General features: G+C 39.1%; 1 protein-coding gene across 2 annotated transcripts in view; it reads right to left on the bottom strand.

Annotated features, from left to right (window-relative positions):
• Positions 1–16,660, bottom strand: part of cdh19 (cadherin 19, type 2) — a 58,016-nt gene extending 41,356 nt beyond the window's left edge. For both annotated transcript variants that reach the window (XM_041814728.1, XM_041814729.1), the window contains exons 1-2: positions 16,534–16,660; positions 85–465 (exon numbers count right to left, since the gene is read on the bottom strand). In XM_041814728.1, coding sequence (XP_041670662.1) covers positions 85–330 — 246 coding nt within the window. In that variant the 5' untranslated portion in view covers positions 331–465; positions 16,534–16,660. The remainder of the gene's footprint in view (positions 1–84; positions 466–16,533) is intronic.
• Positions 16,661–19,667: the final 3,007 nt, after the last annotated feature.

Below are 19,667 nucleotides of genomic sequence, written 5' to 3'. Positions count from 1 at the left end.
ATTTCAGAGGTAAGCAGAAGACAGGCATTTCCAAAGGAAAGTACCATATCAAGGACATGGAGGACATTCAATCCAAAGCAGTACCTGGCCAATAACTCTCAGAGTGGGATCTTCCTCGGGGACAAACAGCTGCTTCCAGATCCAGCCTCTCTTCAGGCGACGGTGCAGATGAGTGGACCCCTGGGCCATTTGTTGGGCTTCCAGGCCCTTAGTACCTCTTATATCACTCAGCACCCAGCCAGGAATCATAGAAAAGACCGTCACCATGGCCAAAACGCTGGATATGCTCATTTTTACTGACCATCCGTGCATTTCCTCTGCACTCCCCATGGTTTGTGGAAAGAAGAAAGAGGTATCACTTATTCCAGCACCGCCGATTCTTCATTCAACAGCGCAGTAATTCATGATCCCGGCAGGGCTGTATCCCATCTTGTTAAGACGTGGTTTGTATGCATGCTCATGTCTCTGAAATAAAAGTTAACAATTTAATTAATGGCTGCAGTGAGGATTTTCAGCAGGGCATATAGAGACGGCAAACTTTGGAAATTGAAATCAGTAGCAGAGTAGAATAAAGTCCAAGTTCACAAAGCTATGTATGTGAAACATTTCATATTATTTAAATTACAAAGCCACACTAAGAGACTGTGCATTAATATCTGAAATTAGTGGCTGGGTTTTTAGTATATGAAAGAAAAAGGAGAGTTGAATTACAACATGCTGGAAAGAAAAGCTGTTCTATCAATACAAATGTAATCAAACCACAAGGTTTCTTTTTTCTGCAGTTATTTGAGAATGTAGGTTAGCTATACTGATACGAAAATATGAAAATTATGGAAAATACACCTGATCAAGTTTAGGAAAATGGAAAAAACATGATGTGACTCACTACAGCAGACATTAGGTACTGCACATTTTAGTGACTAATCTAATGTGAGGTGTATTTGGGGGCATTTAACCCTAAAGCATACCCAGGCACATTCTTTGCATTCTGTTTTTGATTATTTTGTGTTCTGTTGATGCGATTGTCCTGCAATACAGTGGTGCAGGAATGAGTCCTAAAACGCAGAAGTAAGTTAGCATTTTAGCACTTCAGGTTCCCTCGTCTCTGGGATGTTTGAATGAGTTTTCAGTTAAATGCCTGGAATAAGGTCAGTGGTGAACACAAGCTCGAGAAAGTTTAACGTTTTATCCTACAACATAAAATACATCTGAAACGTGCCCCACTTTTGAGTTGTGTATCTTTTCACGTCTTAATAAAGGCGGTTGCTAAAAGACAGCTAACAAGGACTACAGCGTTTGTCAGGGAGACTCTACGTCAGGGGTCATCAAGTACATTTGCACAAGGGCCAAATTTGGTCTCGGCAAAAACTCTGGGGCTGGACTTTCGAATTGACAAACGTTAGATAAAAATTTTGGTTTGATTAACATATTATTGTGAAGCAGGCCACAAGAAGACAAGCCTGCCCACATAGCACCAGTATTAACTCATTTTTGACATTTTAACCACTTTTTGATACTTTTTTGCCTCTTTAACCGATTGCATGACATTCTTTAACGCCTTTTGAACTACTTTTCCTGCATGTTTTATCCCTTGTGCCACTCTTTTAACATTTTTTGCCACTTTCCTTTTATTTTTGCCACTTTCTAACCCGTTTTCATTACTTTTTGCCACTTTACACCCATTATGCCACTCTTTAACCTCTTTTTTTATCTTAATCGCTAATTATTGCCCCTGTGTGCCTCTCTTTTAACCCGACACGCCAGATGGATGTGTTTCACACATCCATCTGGGAAGGCTTCAAAAGGAAACGTTTGAGAAAAAGCAGAGGATTTGAAAAAAACGATTTGAATAACGCAAAACATGGCGTCTGTAGACATGTGAGTACTCGACTTTTGTCAATTTTTGAAAGAAAACAACTCACTGCTGTTCTTTGTTCTTCTTTAACGAAGAAATGTCGTCGAGCTCTGATAAAACTGGCGCTTTAGCAGCATCCATGCTAATCTCTCCCTCCATAACTGCACCAGCTCCTGCTGCTGCTTGTTTAAGTCTTGACTCTGCCGTGTGCCTGAAAGTACCGCCCCTCGTCGCTGATTGGTCCTGTCACTTTCTAACCGGGCCCAAATGGTTCAGATGGGAGCTTTGCAAGATGGATTTGGCAGTAAAAAAACAAGGAAATGGGCGTATCCATCTGCTTTGCAAGGTAACCTCTCTTTAGCACCTGTTCACTATTGTGCCAGCCTATTTTTGCTATATTTCTGCCCCTTTTCACCCTTTTTGGTCATTTAACCTGATTTTTGCCATTTTTTAAACCCTTTTAAACCACTTTTCCTTCCTGTGTTATCCCCTTTGAGCTGCTCTTTTATCTGTTTTTGCCACTTTTCTTATATTTTTGCAACTTTTTATCCCATTTACATTTCTTTTTCTACATTTTTTGACAGTTGTGACCCATTTTGGTACTTCTTTCCCCTTTTTTCCCTTTGTTTTTTTTTTTTTGCAACATTTTAACCTCTTTTCACTACTTTTCCTGTCAATTTTTTGTCCCTTTGTGCCACTCTACAACCCAATTTTGCCACTCTTTAATCCCCTTTCACCACTTTATCCGTCCATTTTTGCAACATTTCTGCGAACTTCAACTCTATGTAATTTCCTTTTTTTTTTTTCTTTTACTAATAATAACTGGCAAATTAATTTCTATAAAGGCACTCTGTCCTTCCAAACACACATCAATGATGTCACCCGGTCAGCATACTTCCATCTACGTAACATTGATGGCCTCCGTCCTTCCCTCACCCCTGCCAGCACCGCCGTCCTGGTCCACTCTCTGGTCACCTCCCGCCTGGATTACTGCAACTCACTTCTCTCTGGTCTCCCCCTCAAGTCCCTCCATAAACTGCAACGGGTTCAGAATGCTGCAGCCCGGATTATCACCAGGACCCCCTCTATCCATCACATCACCCCTGTTCTCCAACAGCTTCACTGGCTTCCAGTCACACAACGCATCACCTATAAAATCCTTCTCCTAACCTTCAAAGCCCTCCATAACCTCGTCCCTCCATACCTAACTGAACTCCTCCACATAAACACACCCAGTCGGACTCTCAGATCTTCGTCCTCCATCAGCCTCACTATCCCTCCGACACGCATGACCACCATGGGGTCCAGAGCCTTCAGCCGCTCTGCCCCTCGCCTCTGGAACTCCCTCCCACCGGCCATCCGTAACATCAACACACTGACTATTTTTAAATCTCACCTCAAAACCCACCTGTTCAAACAAGCATACTCGACCTGACTATCACTCTGTAGATCTCCCCTCTTTTTAACTGTTACATCCTTTTAACTAGTTTTTTTTAACTTGTTTTTGTTTTTATCTGTTTTGTACGGTGTCCTTGGGGGTTTTGAAAGGCGCCTATAAATAAAATGTATTATTATTATCATTAAGAACGATCAAATGTCAAACCATTCTAAAACTATTTCAATATTAATCATTTTTGGGTGGATTTAACAAGCCAAAAACATCTTCTTTTCCTCCTTTTATGATTTTAATGACCTTCTGGGGGCAGGACAGAAAGCTTTGGGGGCGTGATATGGCCCCCAGGCCGCCAGTTGATGATTACTGCAGTATGTCATTTTCCTAAGCGCAGCAACTGAGCCTGCCGTTCACTTGTAACCGCGGGTGATGACGTTAAATTCAGTTGACCGTGTTGTAATTCAAAATAACATGACACCAGCTTTTTACTTTCATCAGTTAGATCAACAAACCAGATATAACGCTTATATGATCAATTTGTGAAGATTATCTTTATGAACAAAACGTGTAAGTTTCATTAACTTTAATTAGACACAGAGCTTATTTTCAGCAATGATCCAGAAAACGATTGAAAAATCCCATAGGCTCAGCGCCGAGGAGGTTGTACTGATGTCACGTCAGCGTGCGACAGCTGCTCGGCTCCGGGCTGCAAAACACGGAAATCTGCTCTGTGAGGAGCGAGCGAAAAACGGACTAATGTCTGCATTAATCAGAGATCGGCTCGACGGAGATCCAAACTGTTTCCTAGTCTGTGGATGTTGGTATCTGGCCACAAATCAAGTTTCCTGACGTTTATCTGGGCCTGATTTTAAGAACACAAAGCAGAGCCTGAAGGCTCACATCAGCCTGGTCTACCTGCGATGAATGTGAAACTAAATAATGCTGAAGTTTTGTGAAGCCTTAGAACAGTTGATTCTCTGTACTGTAACTAGTTATTCATCTACTTCTTACTTTAGGTGACCTGTGAAAAAATCACTCTGTGGTTGTTGGACATGTTTGTAAAACTTCAGGCTGCAGAATATTTTAAAACGAGATCAGCACACCCAGGATTTCTGACTTAATCTAGCTTGATTTTAACACCAGCTGAACTTTAACCTTATTTTTAATGTGGCGAATGCTCACAGTTCAGCTCTAAACTTTTATATTTTGTCATATAAACTGTTCTAGACTAGATAAATTCATATATTAACGTACAGTTATGACTCAAACCGTCTCTGTACACGTATTTCATCAGCTGAGGAACTGTGCCAACAGCGGTTAACATCATTAAGATGTATTTAGTTATTTTCTAAAAAGAACTTTCAGCAGAAATAAAGCTGTTTAATGCTTATTCCCCACTGACTTCTGTCACTCATCCCTTCTATAACTGCGGCTGGACCAGCAGACTCACGCTGACTGGGACTTCACATTCATCGCCTTTACAGCCCGCCCACCAAGTGAGAGCACGGCTGTCTGTGGAAACGCAAACTATTTAGCTACCCTCATTGGGTTTTGGAAAAGTTGGTGTCTGAGTGTAAAGAAACAGCAGATTCTCCCCCTTAAGAGGTTGAAGTTGGCTATACTGTACTACAAACTATTGTATCACACGCAATATTTAAAAAAAAAGGAAAAAAGCAGTTCAGAAATGCTACTTTAATAAAATGCATACAGGTGAATAACATTTATATTAAAACAATTTTGACAAGAAAGGCTGGGTTTAATATAAAGGTTGGAATAAACTGTTCAAACGGTGCTTTTGATGATATTATGCTGTTTTGTCTGCCCATAAAATCAAGTCAAATATGCAACAAAAACTCTAATGTTTAACAAATTCAAGCAAGAAAGCGAGAGCATGACTTCATTGTCTTGCATCCTGCTGTCCTGCAGAGACGTCTGAAAACAGCCCTCTGTTTCTGACTGCAGACAAGGCCTGGTATTGTGTTTCACGAGGGTGGAGCGGGGCCTGAACATCATTCCTTAAACATGACACTGCACTCTGCAGCTGACTAATGAAGACTTCCAATTAGATCAACGTCTCTCCAGACATGGAAAAACAGAGACACACATGCCTCTGACAAAGTATGAGTCAAATTGATGCTCCAATTATAGCGTGCACCAAGATCAGGGTCAGGAGTGTAAGAGCGGGGAAAGGCAGCCAGGACGACACAATGACACGGACTGACATGACTGGCATCGTCTTAAGCTTCAATAAAAGCACCCATTTACACTTTTTCATTTTACAGGTGTCACTTTCAGCCCTTTCTACTAGTAATAATTATCACCATCTGTCAACTTTGTACAACACGCCACTGTCAAAGAGACCAAAACAACCCATCACATCTTTGTCATCCATCATTATCTAAGGTTATCACGGCTGTCCAGGCTTTTTTAGCTTAGCAACCGCTTCTATTCTTGGTTATCTATCAAAATATCCTATTAAATGAAAAATGTCTTTGAAGCAGCGCTACTCAACCTTGCCCTGCTCAGGAGCTACACATATTTTTATAAGAGCCACAATACAAACATGCCCCTGAATCAACTTTTGAGGACAGGAATGGTAGTTTCAGTTTTTAAGGAATGAGAAGCCTGATGTAGTGCGATCAGGGATTGGGTTAATACATTTTCATTAATATTCATACAGGGCTGTTAAGATTAATCGTGTTAATCGTGATTAGTCAAGGACTACAATAAGTCACAATTCACCATTGTCAATCACAATTTTTTAATTGTGATTAACCCTTGTGCCTTCCTCAAATTTATTACCCTCTTTACACCTTGGAGGCAAAAATGTACACGTACAGAAAACCATAGGTCAATATTTTTTTCTACTTTTTTTTTCATAGATCTCTTTAACAACTTCAGACCTGCTGAAATCTACCAAACATTATATAATTTTCAAGATTTTAACCCTTTAAATGCCAGTTTGAGTTTTTGAAATATTTTATTTTTTACTAAAAAACAGAAAAAGTGAATTATTTTCCATATAATAAACAGAAGAAAGATGGGGCTTTGGGGGTGATGAGAATCTTGGATGGGTCAAAGATTAACAACAAAATTGATTTGACTGCATTAATATTTTTTACGTAATGTCAGAAATACCCTCCTGACATCTTCGAGGCAAAAATGCCCCCATTGACTTCCATTAAAACCAGGTTGTTTTAATCTCACTGTCATTGCAGTATAAAATCATGTATTCTTTAACATCAGCATTCCTATGTGAAGAAGTCTAGTGAAATTTGACATTTTTACCGTATTCCACCAGATTCAACCGTTTACTCACTGCAGGACCATGCACCAAATTCTTGAATTTTTGCCTGTTATATTATGGAGAAATTTTGTGTAAGTTTAAAAGGGTTAAAATCTTGAAAATTATATAATTTTTGGTAGATTTGAGCAGGTCTGAAATTTTTAAAGAGATTTATGAAAAAAAAAGTAGAAAACATATTGACGTATGCTGATTTAATGACATTTAATGTCATTTTTGGCCTCGAAGGTGTCCCGAGGGTACAAAATTCACTGAGAGAGTCTGAATGACATTTAAGGGTAAAACCTGTTGGATTTCAAAAAATTTAACTAGAAAGAAAATTTTCTGTAAAAATTCATGCCACATACTGTAAAACTGACAAAATGATCACAAATTTTTATTTAAAAAAAAAAAAAAAAAGTTCAGAAAAATGGCCAAAAATACCCGAGGAGGGCACAAGGGTTAATCATGTTTTGTTGTCCATTTCGTTACACATTGGTTAAGGCAGGGGTTCTCAACCTTTTCAGCCTGTGACCCCCAAAATAAAGGTGCCAAAATAAAATTGCCTAAATTTGGTGAAATGGGATGAAAAAAGGGAAAAAATACTAGCAAATAAGGTTTAGCGGAGGCATAAATAGTCAGAAACTGGAAATAATGGGCATATCAAATTGTGAAACATGGTTTAAAAAGTGGCAAAAGAGGTTAGTAGTGGCAATAATGTGTCAACAGAGCCAACAATAGGCAGAGAGTGACAAGGTTTGGTGTAGAAGTGGCAAAAACAGGCAGAAAAAAGGGGTGGAAAGGGTTTAAATTTGACAAAAATGGGTCTTAAGTTGCAAAAATGTGTTAAAATTGGCAAAATTTGTGGGACAAAGTGATAAAAATGGGTTAAAATGAGGCAATTTGGTGTAAAGTGGCAACAGTGTAATTCAAAAATGTTCTTAGTTTTTTAAGGCATCTAGAGACCTCCTCTCAGTGTCTCGCGACGCCCAATGGGGTCCGGACCCCAACGTTGAGAACCACTGGGTTAAGGCATGCCAGCATCACCCTGCCGCCCCGGTGATGTGAAATAACTGCACCATTGCTCCTTGGTGACATATTATGCAAAATCACTTCTTCAGGCTTTTCTAACAAAAGAGATCTTTATATATCTCATAGAAGTAGTATTTTTAAATCAATACACACAATTTAGTGCAAAAATGGCATATATTGCAGCTTTGCGAGAGTCACAAGTTGTCACATGGGTTCAATACTGTATCGGTGTGTTTTCTGCTTTTTTCTTTCTACTTCCTATCATAACACACTTCTTTTTCTTTATAGTTTTTAGTGTGAATAGGCACACAACTTTGTAGTCTTTGGATATCCTGAACCCAACTACACTGCCTTCCAGTCAAGCTTCAAGCATCCATCAGCTGGATCAGTTGGTTTTAACAGTAAGAAGTCACCATAGCAGTAATGTTAGAGTTAAATAGAGTTTTTGACACTGTAATATCAGCTGAATATATATACAGAGCAATAATGTAGGTGCTTTTACCTAAAGTGTTTTCCAGGAGTGCAAGTAACATATTTTTTTTGCATGGGTGGTCCCGATGGAAATTTAAAATCTACTCCAGGAAGTGGTGGAATAGTTGCAGTGTTAATGCTCTAACAGCTCGCAATGTTCATGTTTAATCTTGTAAACGTAAATTAGCCGTCAAGACCCATTTGTAATGAGCTGGTACAATCAATTACTTATGTGGGTTTTTGTTGCTGGAATTCAATTTCCATACAGAAAGAAATGAAAGTGCATGTTTGTGTGCTTATGCACCTCTTTACGGGGCCGTTTTCATATCTCCGAGCATTGCGGAGTGACATTCCAATTAGTGGCCAGTGAATCGTGAGCCGTTATGGTCTCTCATAGGGCTGCCAAGCACGCGCCCGATCCGAACGCCTTGAGCGAAAACTAGACAACAGCCCTCGATGATGTTACTCTAAGCAACTGCACAGCTGCCAACATGCCAAGGAGTCTGCTTAAAAATCATCCTGGGGGTATTAGGCTTTACTGATGCGGCTGGAATAGTGCACAGGTCAACAGATGTTTAGGTGCCAATTTAACAAGATTGGTCTTTCTAGAAATAAGTGATGAAATTCTGGGGAAATAATGAGTGCACCCTTTTTAAAAAGTTCCAGCTCCAGGTCTGTAAATAGCAAAAGTATTAGGGAGCAAGTAAAACACATGTCCATGCATGACAGTTAGCTTGATGGTGCTTGACAATAATGATGACCCTGCCATGGGTTGATTTTAAAAAAAGACCTTTCATACTTTAAATCCATTACTGAACATTTGCAGGTGTATATATACTCTGAGGAAAAATCCACAGCAACTAAAAATATAAGAAAAGACACCATTGAACTCCAGGGTCAATCTACTCCTTTCAAAAGAAAATCTCATTTCAACTTGACACGCAGTACATGCAGAGTGCCCTGTGGTTGACAGCCATTCATTACCTCTAATAGGCCTTCCTCCCATTTCCAGCTGACTTCCTGTAGCCTGTATGTACTGAACGCCGCTCCGCCACATGACAGAATGACAATGAGCTGCAGTCTCACAATGTTAAGCACTAGATGCGCTGAGACCGTCACATTATTTTCCTATATGGTGATGTGTTCGAGCTAATAAAATGTCGCTCTGTTGTGGAAATGGTTCCAGGGTGCTGTTAAAATGTGTCTAATGTGCCAATGCAAATGTTAAAACGCGGCGATAAAGAAAAAGGCAGCTTCTGCTTGACATTGTGGATGACACAATCAATATCAATCTCCAGCGCCGACGCTAACTGCTAAGGATGCTAACGTAAAATGAGGATTAATTATGTGCTTCTCCATGCATTTATCTTCCAACTCGGCCTTTGGAATAAATACAAGGAAAGAAATAAGGAACAGAGAAGGAGTACAAAAATAGTATTTTTAGACTTAGCATTCTTTAAAGACCCATCCGTTTCAGCTTGCCTCTCTAAGATCACCCTTCCAAGACAAAATGTCCCTAATTGGTCATTTGGGAGTCTATCATGAGACTTGTTTACTGTTCAGCTCCGTGAAACAACAACACTGACTGACATGCAGTTCATGTTTCCTAAATCAGGTCCTCAAATGAGTCCAGAGACCGAGCTCGAAGCAACAAGGGGAATGTCAAGCCATCATGTACGAGCAAGTAAGTAATTTGTTTGATTTTATTATGCGCACAAGTGGAAATCATTACCGCTTAGCAGGGTGTCACGAGACTTCTACTGACAGTAATCAGTGGTAGGACTTTTTCTCTTTGTGGAAAACAATAAAATAATGCTGCCGAAAGTATTACAAAAGGGTAAAAAGGAGAGATTACTACATTTCACTTTAACCCCTCATTTGTTGGTGAATGTGCAGTCACAACTTGTCCACGAGAGCGTTTTGGAGTTGTTGGATTGTGTATTTGATGAGTTTGATGAGGGAAAGCTGGAATACTGTCTGCTTATATTGAGTTGGCACAGCAGGTCCGAACTCGGCAGCTGCCGATCTAAAAGCAGCTTGCACCAACAAGTAAAGGTAACGAACCTGTTACTAAGATTATAGGAATTATGGCAATGGATGAATTTGCCAAAATGTTGAAGTATCCCTTTAAGGGGTTAACACTGCTGTACTTCTAAGAATGTGGTATATTTGAGTATTTCATTAAAAAAAAACAAACAAGCTAAGCTAGCTCGTTTGACCATAAAGATAACTGACCAAACTAACCTAAATCTTTCACTTAAACATATAAATCAGTTTTAAACTGTCAAATCAGCTGGTACACAATGCTGTGCCTCATATAATGCTATACATGCCTGTATGAGTCAGTGTAGCTTGTTTGCTAGTTAGCAGCTTGTGCGCTAAGCTACATTGTCACACAGTGTCTCTGAACATCGCAGTGCATTCTGCTCAGAGATATTACAAAGGGAGGAATTTTCTACTACATGGCATGTTTTACCACACCTTTTACTGCTCTTTAGCGATGGACATGAGAAACTTCACGGTGGAAAATGTGTGGAATAGCCCAACTGAATTGTTTTTTAGCTTCTTAGCATTTAAGGCAACTCATGCAAGACAGTCCTGCTGCAGACAGCAGCTCTCAGATTCCCCCTCTTGCAGACAACTACAGTGAAACACCACCTCCGCTAGGATGGACATACAAGCTAAGACTGTAAAATAAAATCAGGACATACAAGGTTAACAGTGGAAAAACTAGAAAAGCACTCGGAGAGCACAGACCTCCGCCATTAGCCCTATCTCCCAATAGTGAAGAATCCTTCAAAAAGTTCCTGGATCCGTCCCCATGTGCCCCCCACCACATTTGCAGATTACTCCCTCCAGGGTGGGGTGGAAACACAGTGAGGCAAAGCATTGGGTTCACTACGCTTGGACTGCCTTGGTGGAAGCATTGCCTGCCGGTGCCAAAAGATGCACTGACAGTCTCACTCATGGTCTCACTGGACAACTAGAAGTCATGGCAGAGGGTGAATATTCCTCTATTCCTCCCAGCATTGTGAGTATTCTCGCTACAATTCGATCGAGCGTGCGTCTTTCAAACTCTATAAATTCCAAAACTTTGAAGAGAAACACCCACAAACGCTGCTGGGATTGAAGTTACTCATGTCCGCCATCTCCTGGTGTAAAGTGGTAACAGCGCAGACCTCCACCATTAGCCCTATCTCCCAATAGTACAGAATCCTTTAAAACATTCCTGGATCCAGACGGTGATCCGGATCAGTCCCAAAATCTAATCAGTTCTTCTTTATGCCATTTCTGACATTTCCTGAAAATTTCATGAAAATCCGTCCAAAACTTTTTGAGTTATGTTGCTAACAAACAAACAAACAAACAAACCCACCCGAGCAAATAAGCTTCTTGGTGGAGGTTATTAACTTGATTATAAAAAACATATGGGCAATTATTCTACACCTTCATTTTCAAAGACTGTTTGTGCTGATTTTTTTTCTGCACACACTAAATATGATAAAGAGAAGTTTGAGACTAAAGTTCGATAAGAAATACAAATACCAGACCTAGAAGATACAGCAAACAGACGGGAAGCACATGTCACATGTTTAACAAACTCATACACTTTATGCCCCCAGTGTATTCAGTCATGTTGTTTATGGCCTTTGGCTGGGATTGTACCTAATGCCAGACATTTCATTATTTCATCAAGGTTTTATCTCCTGTGCCAAGGTTGTTTTCTGTTTTTGAACTGCACTGTTTATTGCTCTTGAGTAAAGGACGGATGAGTCGCTTCACTAAGAAAAAAATCCACAGTAAGCCACCTAAAGAAAAAATAGCCTATAAAATAATAATATAAAGGGACAGTATGTAGAATTATCATGCTGATATGCCTCAATTAAAAGAAGACTACTCATATGTTGCATTTTAAGTTGACTACTTACATCAGGGGTTCTCAATGTTGGGGTTGGGACCCATTGGGGGTTACGAGACACTGAGAGGGGTCTCCAGATGCCTTAAAAAAACTTTTTCAATTACACTGTTGCTGCTTTACACCAAACTGCCTAATTTTAACCCATTTTTATCACATTTTCCAAAAAAATGTTGCCAATTTCACACATTTTTGCAACTCAAAACCCATTTTTTGTCAGTTTTAAACCCTTTCCACCACTTTTTTCTGCCTGTTTTTGCCACTTCTTAACCAAATCTTGCCACTCTCTGCCTATTTTTTGGCTTTGTTGACACATTATTGCCACTCTTAACCCCTTTTACCACTTTTTAAGCCACATTTCACAAATTGAAATGCCTATTTTTGCCAGTTTCTGACTATTTATGCCTCCCCTAACCCTTTTTTGCCAATTTATATCAATTTTCATCTCATTTCACCAAACTTCCACCTATTTTTGCCGCTTTAACACCATTTCAGCCATGTTTGGTTATTTTTTTTTTTTGCCACTTTTATCAAATTTTTGGCATTTCTAACGAATTTCTGCTACTTTCAAAATCTGATTTCACCATCTTTCCCACCAGTCTTTGCTGTTATTAACCCACTTTAGCTATTTTTAACGTATTTTAATTCTGTTTTAAACAAAAGGATTTACATTTTTAAGAGAGCTACTTACTACTCAAATGAATAAAAATTTGATTTGATTTGATTTGATTTGATTTATTTATCTCGAACATACAAACAATAAAAAAATAGAATAAAATAAACTAAAATAAAATAAAGAAAAAATATTGCTCAGTGTAGTTGCGTCAACTTGCCAGTCCATCATCATACACATAGATTAAAAAAGAGTATATATATATATATATACATATATACATACATGTGCACAACATTGTTCGAGAGGGGGCAGAATGAAGCACAATGCTTATCAAGTCCTGCCCCTACCTTACATTGCCTTTTCAAATTACAAAAAAAAAAAATAATGTTTGATACCTGAGCAGTAACCTATGTTCTTACCTGTAAAAATGCAACATATTCAGTACATATATACACATAGCCTACCTTTACACATGCACACCATTTGTTTCTTTGATAAGAGTGGTTATTATTCAGGTTAAATATAAAATACCACAGTTTAACTTTGCATTGGACCAGGATTTTGCTGGCCCCCAGTTTGGCTGGGCCCCAGAAAGCTCTCTCAATTTCCCCCCTTATGGGCGGCCTTTTCTGCACATGACTATTCTTGAATATTCATGGCAGTGTTCAGACACCTTCTGGTACAGTGGGGGTCCCTGGTCACTGGCATCTTTATTTTGGGGGCTACAAAAGGTTGAGAACCCCTGCTCTAGACCAGTGCTGCTGAACCGGTGGGTCGGGACCAAAAGGGGGTTAAGGAGCTGTTACACTGGGTCACAAATATGTATCTGAAATAAGTGTTATAAAGGTGTAAATATGAGGCAGTCCTTACTGTGGGCAACATCAATACATTTTATTGTTATTCATTTTTCTGTAATAACAGGACATTTTGGTTATTTTCATGAGGTTTCATCTTATCTTAGGATATCAAAGTTGCATTTCCTCTCATAATTGGCCCATTTCTCAAGATCTTGAGGTAAAAAAAACACAAATTTATATCACAGGAACATGGATAAAATAAAATTAGGGCTTTCAGAATTATTGCATCAATTACAGTTAATTAAAGACCATTATTTGTGCATTAACCGTTATTAATCATGATTAATTGCATATTTCATTTTCTCTTTCAGCCCGTGGTCCAATTTTGATGGGCCTGCAGCAAATTCTAGACATATTGGCAACCAAAATAATAATAATATCTTGTTTTCTAACCCCTGATAGGTTACGGCAGCAAATAGCAGTAGCAGTAATATTACTGGAGGCAGAGCCAGTGGTAGCTAGGGATAAAAGGGCCCCCTGAAATCTCATTGGCATCCCCAAAAACCTGGAAATTATTGACTATTTGCATTGTTGGCCATTAAATCCTCCACCCCAGCTCCTCCTTTATTCTGCTACTGACTTAATCAATGCTATAATGCTATAATGCTATTGACTAATCCCAGTCATAGTGTTGTAAGATATCAGTCATCCCTGTGGAAACACTGGTATGGGTGTCTTCTATAAGTAGGGAGGTATGTTGTTTGTCCCTTGATTGATTTTTTGTTTGTTTGTTTTTAATACTTCTTTTATGTGTGCATTTGTTGTTGTTTTTATGGACTTCTATGTCTGCCAATAAAGATGATGATGATGATGATGATGATGATTGACATACACCTCACCTTGCAGATAAGAAAGCTGCCCAACATCCTTATGCATTTCTGTATGTATCCCTCGGTGAGAAAAGTTTGGACACCCTTGGCATAACGCGAGCTCAACAGGAAAGAGTCATACCTGTTTGCTATAAGTGGAGCCAAACAGTCAGTTAAATTCTGGCTGAAGCAGCTTGAGAAAACATTCAGTACATGCTCCCGAATCAGTGTCTTTGTAATCTGGGATTGTAATTTTTCTTTTTTAGAGATCTACACTGCTCTTTCTTGATTGTTTTTTCCTGATAAAAAGGCTGTCTTGGACATTGTTCCCACTTTTTTTGTCACACAGGTTATTTATAGTGCTTTTTCTCCAACTCAAATCAGCATTTGTTCTCATATGGCTTCAATAAACGTAGTTTACTCATTCCCCTTCCTCTTATAGCTTCATTTAACCTGTGCCTGAGCTTAAATAAATACTCTTGAGCTAGAGAGAAACACGTTTGAGGGAGAGCTGGAGCAACATCAAAAGGAAGCTGCACAAAACATTAATGAGATACAGCAACAGGACGGCAGCTTCCTGTGGCAGCTGACGCCTCCTTGTGCTGAAGTCTTTCATGTAACTACCAGTGTTTCCATGGCATTTATGAAAATGTGGAAACATCTGGGGTAATGTTAGTCAGGGGTTCTCAACCTTTTCAGCCCACGACCCCCAAAATAACAATGCCAGAGACCGGGGACCCCCACTGTACCTGAAGGTGTCTGAACACAGTCAGGCACATTCAAGAATAGTCATGTGAAGACAAGGCCGCCCATTAGGGGGGGAAAATGGGAGAGCTCTCTGGGGCCCAGCCAAACTGGGGGCCAGCAAAATCCTGGTCCATTGTAAAGTTAAACTGTGGTATTTTATATTTAACCTGAATAATAACCACTCTTATCAAAAAACACATTTTAATTCCTTTGAGTAGTAAGTAGCCCTCCTAAAAAATGAAAACCCCTTGTTAAAAACAGAATTAAAATACATTAAAAATAGCTAAAATGGATTAAAAATGGCAGAAAATGACAGGAAAGGTGGTGAAATTAGATTTTAAAAGTAGCAGAAATGGCTTAGAAATGCCAAAAATTACATAAGAGTAGCAAAAAATAACCAAAACATGGCAAAAGTGGGTTAAAGTGGCAAAAATGGGCATATTAAGTGATATAAGGGGATTCAAAAGTGGCTGAAATGCCGTTAAAGTGGCAAAAACAGGTGGAAATTTGGTGAAATGGGATGAAAATTGATATAAACTGGCAAAAAAGGTTAGGGGAGGCATAAATAGTCAGAAACTGGCAAAAATTGGCATATCAAATTGTGAAACATGACTTAAAAAGTGGTAAAAGGGGTTAATAGTGGCAATAATGTGTCAACAGAGCCAACAATAGGCAGAGAGGGGCAAGATTTGGTTTAGAAGTGGCAAAAACAGGCAGAAAAAAGTGGTGGAAAGGGTTTAAAACTGACAAAAAATGGGTTTTGAGTTGCAAAAATGTGTGAAATTGGCAAAATTGAAGGGATAAAGTGATAAAAATGGGTTAAAATTAGGCAATTTGGTGTAAAGTGGCAATAGTGTATTTCAAAAATGTTCTTAGTTTTTTTTAAAGCATCCGGAGACCCCTTCTCAGTGTCTCGCGGCCCCAAATGGGATCCTGACCCCAACATTGAGAACCCCAGGTCTAGAGTGTAGCCACGCCTAAGGCACAGGTGAGGTCTTTCACTTAGTAACACGTCTAACAAACCAACAAAAGAGAAGTTTTTAAAAAGTTCTCATCTGATGAAAATTTTTGGCCGACTACAACAAGGCTCAGAACATTTAAAGCCAGTGTTTAATTGTTGCACATTTTAGGCTTGGAGACAAAAATCAGTTAATAATATGGGATGAAAATCAATGCATTTGTCTGAAATGGAAGTTCTTGCTCGAGGAGTTTGATCAAACTACACCACAAACTTTAAATCTTGCTTTAGATATACAGTGTCAGTTATTTCTGATGGTACAACAACACTGAAAAGTCAGCTGTCTCTGTTAAAAGTGCATGAAATTACCAATCTCTTGCTGTGAAGACACAAAGAACCCCCGGACTCCTTCAGAATTGTTTGTATTCACTTATGGTGAATTTGAGTCTTTCTTCTGCTGCTTTCAAGTTGAAAAGCTCTTCACACTTTGTGTTTCTTTATACATCTCTTCCTGGACAAAACATAAAACTGCCTCTAATTATCTTCTGACAAAAGCTCATCACTTACAGGATGTATGGAGACGTCAACACACCCACCTGTTTGTGTGATGCTGCGGTCCCTCGAGCCACTTCACCAAACGCCGTCAAGAGAGATCATCACGGGGTTTAAAGAAACACAATCTGCTTGACTAAATACCCTGGTACTGGAAAGCAATTCAGTCGCCACAATGGCAGCAGCGAATGCGCGTGGTGTTCACAATGCGTAATCCCCTCTGCTGACGACCTCCCCTTTTCTTCTTCTTCTCTCCCCTTTTCTGGCCTTTTCAAACTTCCTGGAGAAGAACAAACACAGGCTCTATTGTCTGGGACTCGCATCTCGACGCTGCAGAACACTCAGGGCCTTCATTGCCATGCAAATAGTAGCAGGCGAGACGTACAAATGGATTTCTATCTTTTCAGCCTCTCTGGTTTTTCTCCCCATTTTGGTGAACAATCCGGCGCTTATTAGAGCTGGACTGAAGCATGGAGGGGATGTTAAGTCATCCACTGAGGGGCCACTATTTCTGAAAGTGATAGCAAGCCAACAGGCTGTTTTTTGACATTCAAACTAGGGAGCATCTGTTCCTGCCCGCCCTGTCTCGATACGGATATTTAAAAAGTGACCTGTTGCAACACAGCGAACAGAAATTTCCAGACTTTCTTTTTCTTTGGGTTGTTTATAAGTGGTTGTTTTCAGGGTCATAGCAGAAGACGAAAGCTGCTCAAGTCCTTTTTTAACCCCATGTGCCCGAACATGTGCTCGTAAAGGTGGTATCTGATGGTAAGGTGGTCTCAAAACCTTTAGAGCAGGGGCCGGATTCTGAATTTGGGTCTAACCTGAGGGCCGAACAGGGTCAAGCTTTAACCACTGAGTGTCAACCTAAATGATTTTGACATTAAAAGGTCAACATGATAAGTTAAAAACTCAAAATCTGAGATTAAAAAGACAAACTTACAAGTTTTAAAGGTAAAAACATGACATTTAATGTCAAAATAATGTTTTTAAAAGGTCAAAAATGAGAGAATATTCAAAATCATAAGTTGTACAGGTCAAAATATGAAATAATTTTCAAAATCATGAGTTTTAACGGTAAAAAATGAGCTAAAAGTCAAAGTTAGGAGTTGAAATGGTCAGCAAAACAAAAAATTCAACATCATGACATTAAACAATCAAAATATGAGCTAAATGTGGAAATTGTGCTTTTAAATGTCAAAATATGAGATTAAAATTCGAATTCCTTTGTTTTAAAAGTTGAAAAATTAAATTTAAATATAAAGTCATGAGTTTTAAAGGTAAAAATTAAAGATAAAAGTCAAAATTAGGAGTTGAAAAGGTCAAAACATGAGATAAAAGTCAAAATCATGACTTTAAAAGGTCAAAATAAGATTAAAAATTTTAAAATGATGAATCTTTAAGGTAAAAATTTGAAATAAAAGTCAAAGTTGTGATATGTAAAGGTTAAAATATGAACTAAAAAGTCATGAAACCATGATTTTTAAGTCAAAATATGACATAAAAGTGAAAATCATGTGTTTTAAAGGTAAAAAAAATGAGCTAAAAGTCAAAGTTAGGAGTTGAAATGGTCAGCAAAACTGAGATAAAATTCAAAATCATGATATTTAACAATCAACTGTGAGATAAATACTGAAATTTTGAGCTCATAATGTCAAAATATGAGATTAAATTTCAAATTCATGAGTTTTAAAAGTCAAAATGTGAAACAATGTTAAAAATAATGAGTTTTAAAGGTCAAAAAACAAAATAAAATTCAAAATTAGGAGTTGTTAAAGGTCAAAACATGAGATTAAAATCAAAATCATGACTTCAGAAGGTCAAACTAGGATTTAATGTAAAATTATGAATCTAAAAGGTAAAAATATGAGATAAAAAGTCAAATTTATGAGATGTAAAGGTTAAAATATGAAATAAAAGTCAAAACCATAACTTTAAGTCATAACTGCGAGATGCAAAATTGAGAATAAAAAGAATACACAAATTTCTCCTATGTTCCTGACTTTTTATCAAATTATTTTTACTATTTATCAAATTTTTCTGACTCAGCAAGGATGTTAAAAATCATCCAGGTTAAGTTTACATTTTTATACTGGAGGAAATCTGCAGACCTCATACTGGTGGGCCAGTTCTAATAAAAATATCATATGATCTGGTGGGCCGGAGATAACTGTACCACGGGCTGGATTTGGCCCCCGGGCCTTGAGTTTGACACCCCTGGTCTATGGGATGTATCTTGTCCTGTTGTTGGCCTTAGTACCCCTTCATGTACATAATGACATCATGATTAAATCCATCCACCAAAGACCTTTCACATTACAAAACCAATTTCCAAACCTGTAAAACAAACTATTGTTGAACTCGTACTAACTTTCTCCAGGTTGAAATCACATTAGCATGGAGGCAGGAGATTAGAGGGGTTTTTTAGTCTTACAAACTTGGCACTAAAGCATCAAAATCAAAGTAGAATGACACCAGGTCAAGTCATGCCAGGTATGCGAGTAATGCTGTTTTGGCCTACGCCTGGCCCATGCCCCATCTCTCCAGGTATCCTCCCAGCATGCAGTCACCCCTGGGCACCCAGTATGAGGGGGTGAGATGGATCAGGCCTGGGAAAGCATGCCAGGTGCCAATAAAAGCGCATCTGCTGTTCCTGTAGGAGGCAGCTGACCCTTCCCATCCTTACTCCCCTGAGCGTGTCAGCATTAGACACACTGCCTTGCCAGCGATACCAAGAAGTCATCACAAAAGAGTCCAGCTCCGCTCAGTCCAGAGTCTGAGGTTCCCTCTGGATTAATAAAGCATCCATCCATCCACCCATCCATCCATCCATCCATCCATCCACCCAGCCTTCCATCCATCCATCCATCTATTTATCTGACCATCCATCCATCCATCATCCATCCATCCATCCATCCACCCATCCATCCATCCATCCATCCATCCACCCAGCCTTCCATTCATTCATCCATCCAGCCATCCATCTGACCATCCATCCATCCATCTGACCATCCATTCATCCATCTGACCATCCATCCATCCATCCATCCATCCATCCATCCATCCATCCATCCATCCATCCATCCACCCAGCCTTCCATCCATCCATCCATCTATTTATCTGACCATCCATCCATCCACCCATCCATCCATCCATCCATCCATCCATCCATCCATCC

Source organism: Cheilinus undulatus, linkage group 19, assembly GCF_018320785.1.
Source record: "Cheilinus undulatus linkage group 19, ASM1832078v1, whole genome shotgun sequence".
NCBI lineage: Eukaryota > Metazoa > Chordata > Actinopteri > Labriformes > Labridae > Cheilinus > Cheilinus undulatus.
This window is presented reverse-complemented; position numbering and strand designations above follow the sequence as displayed.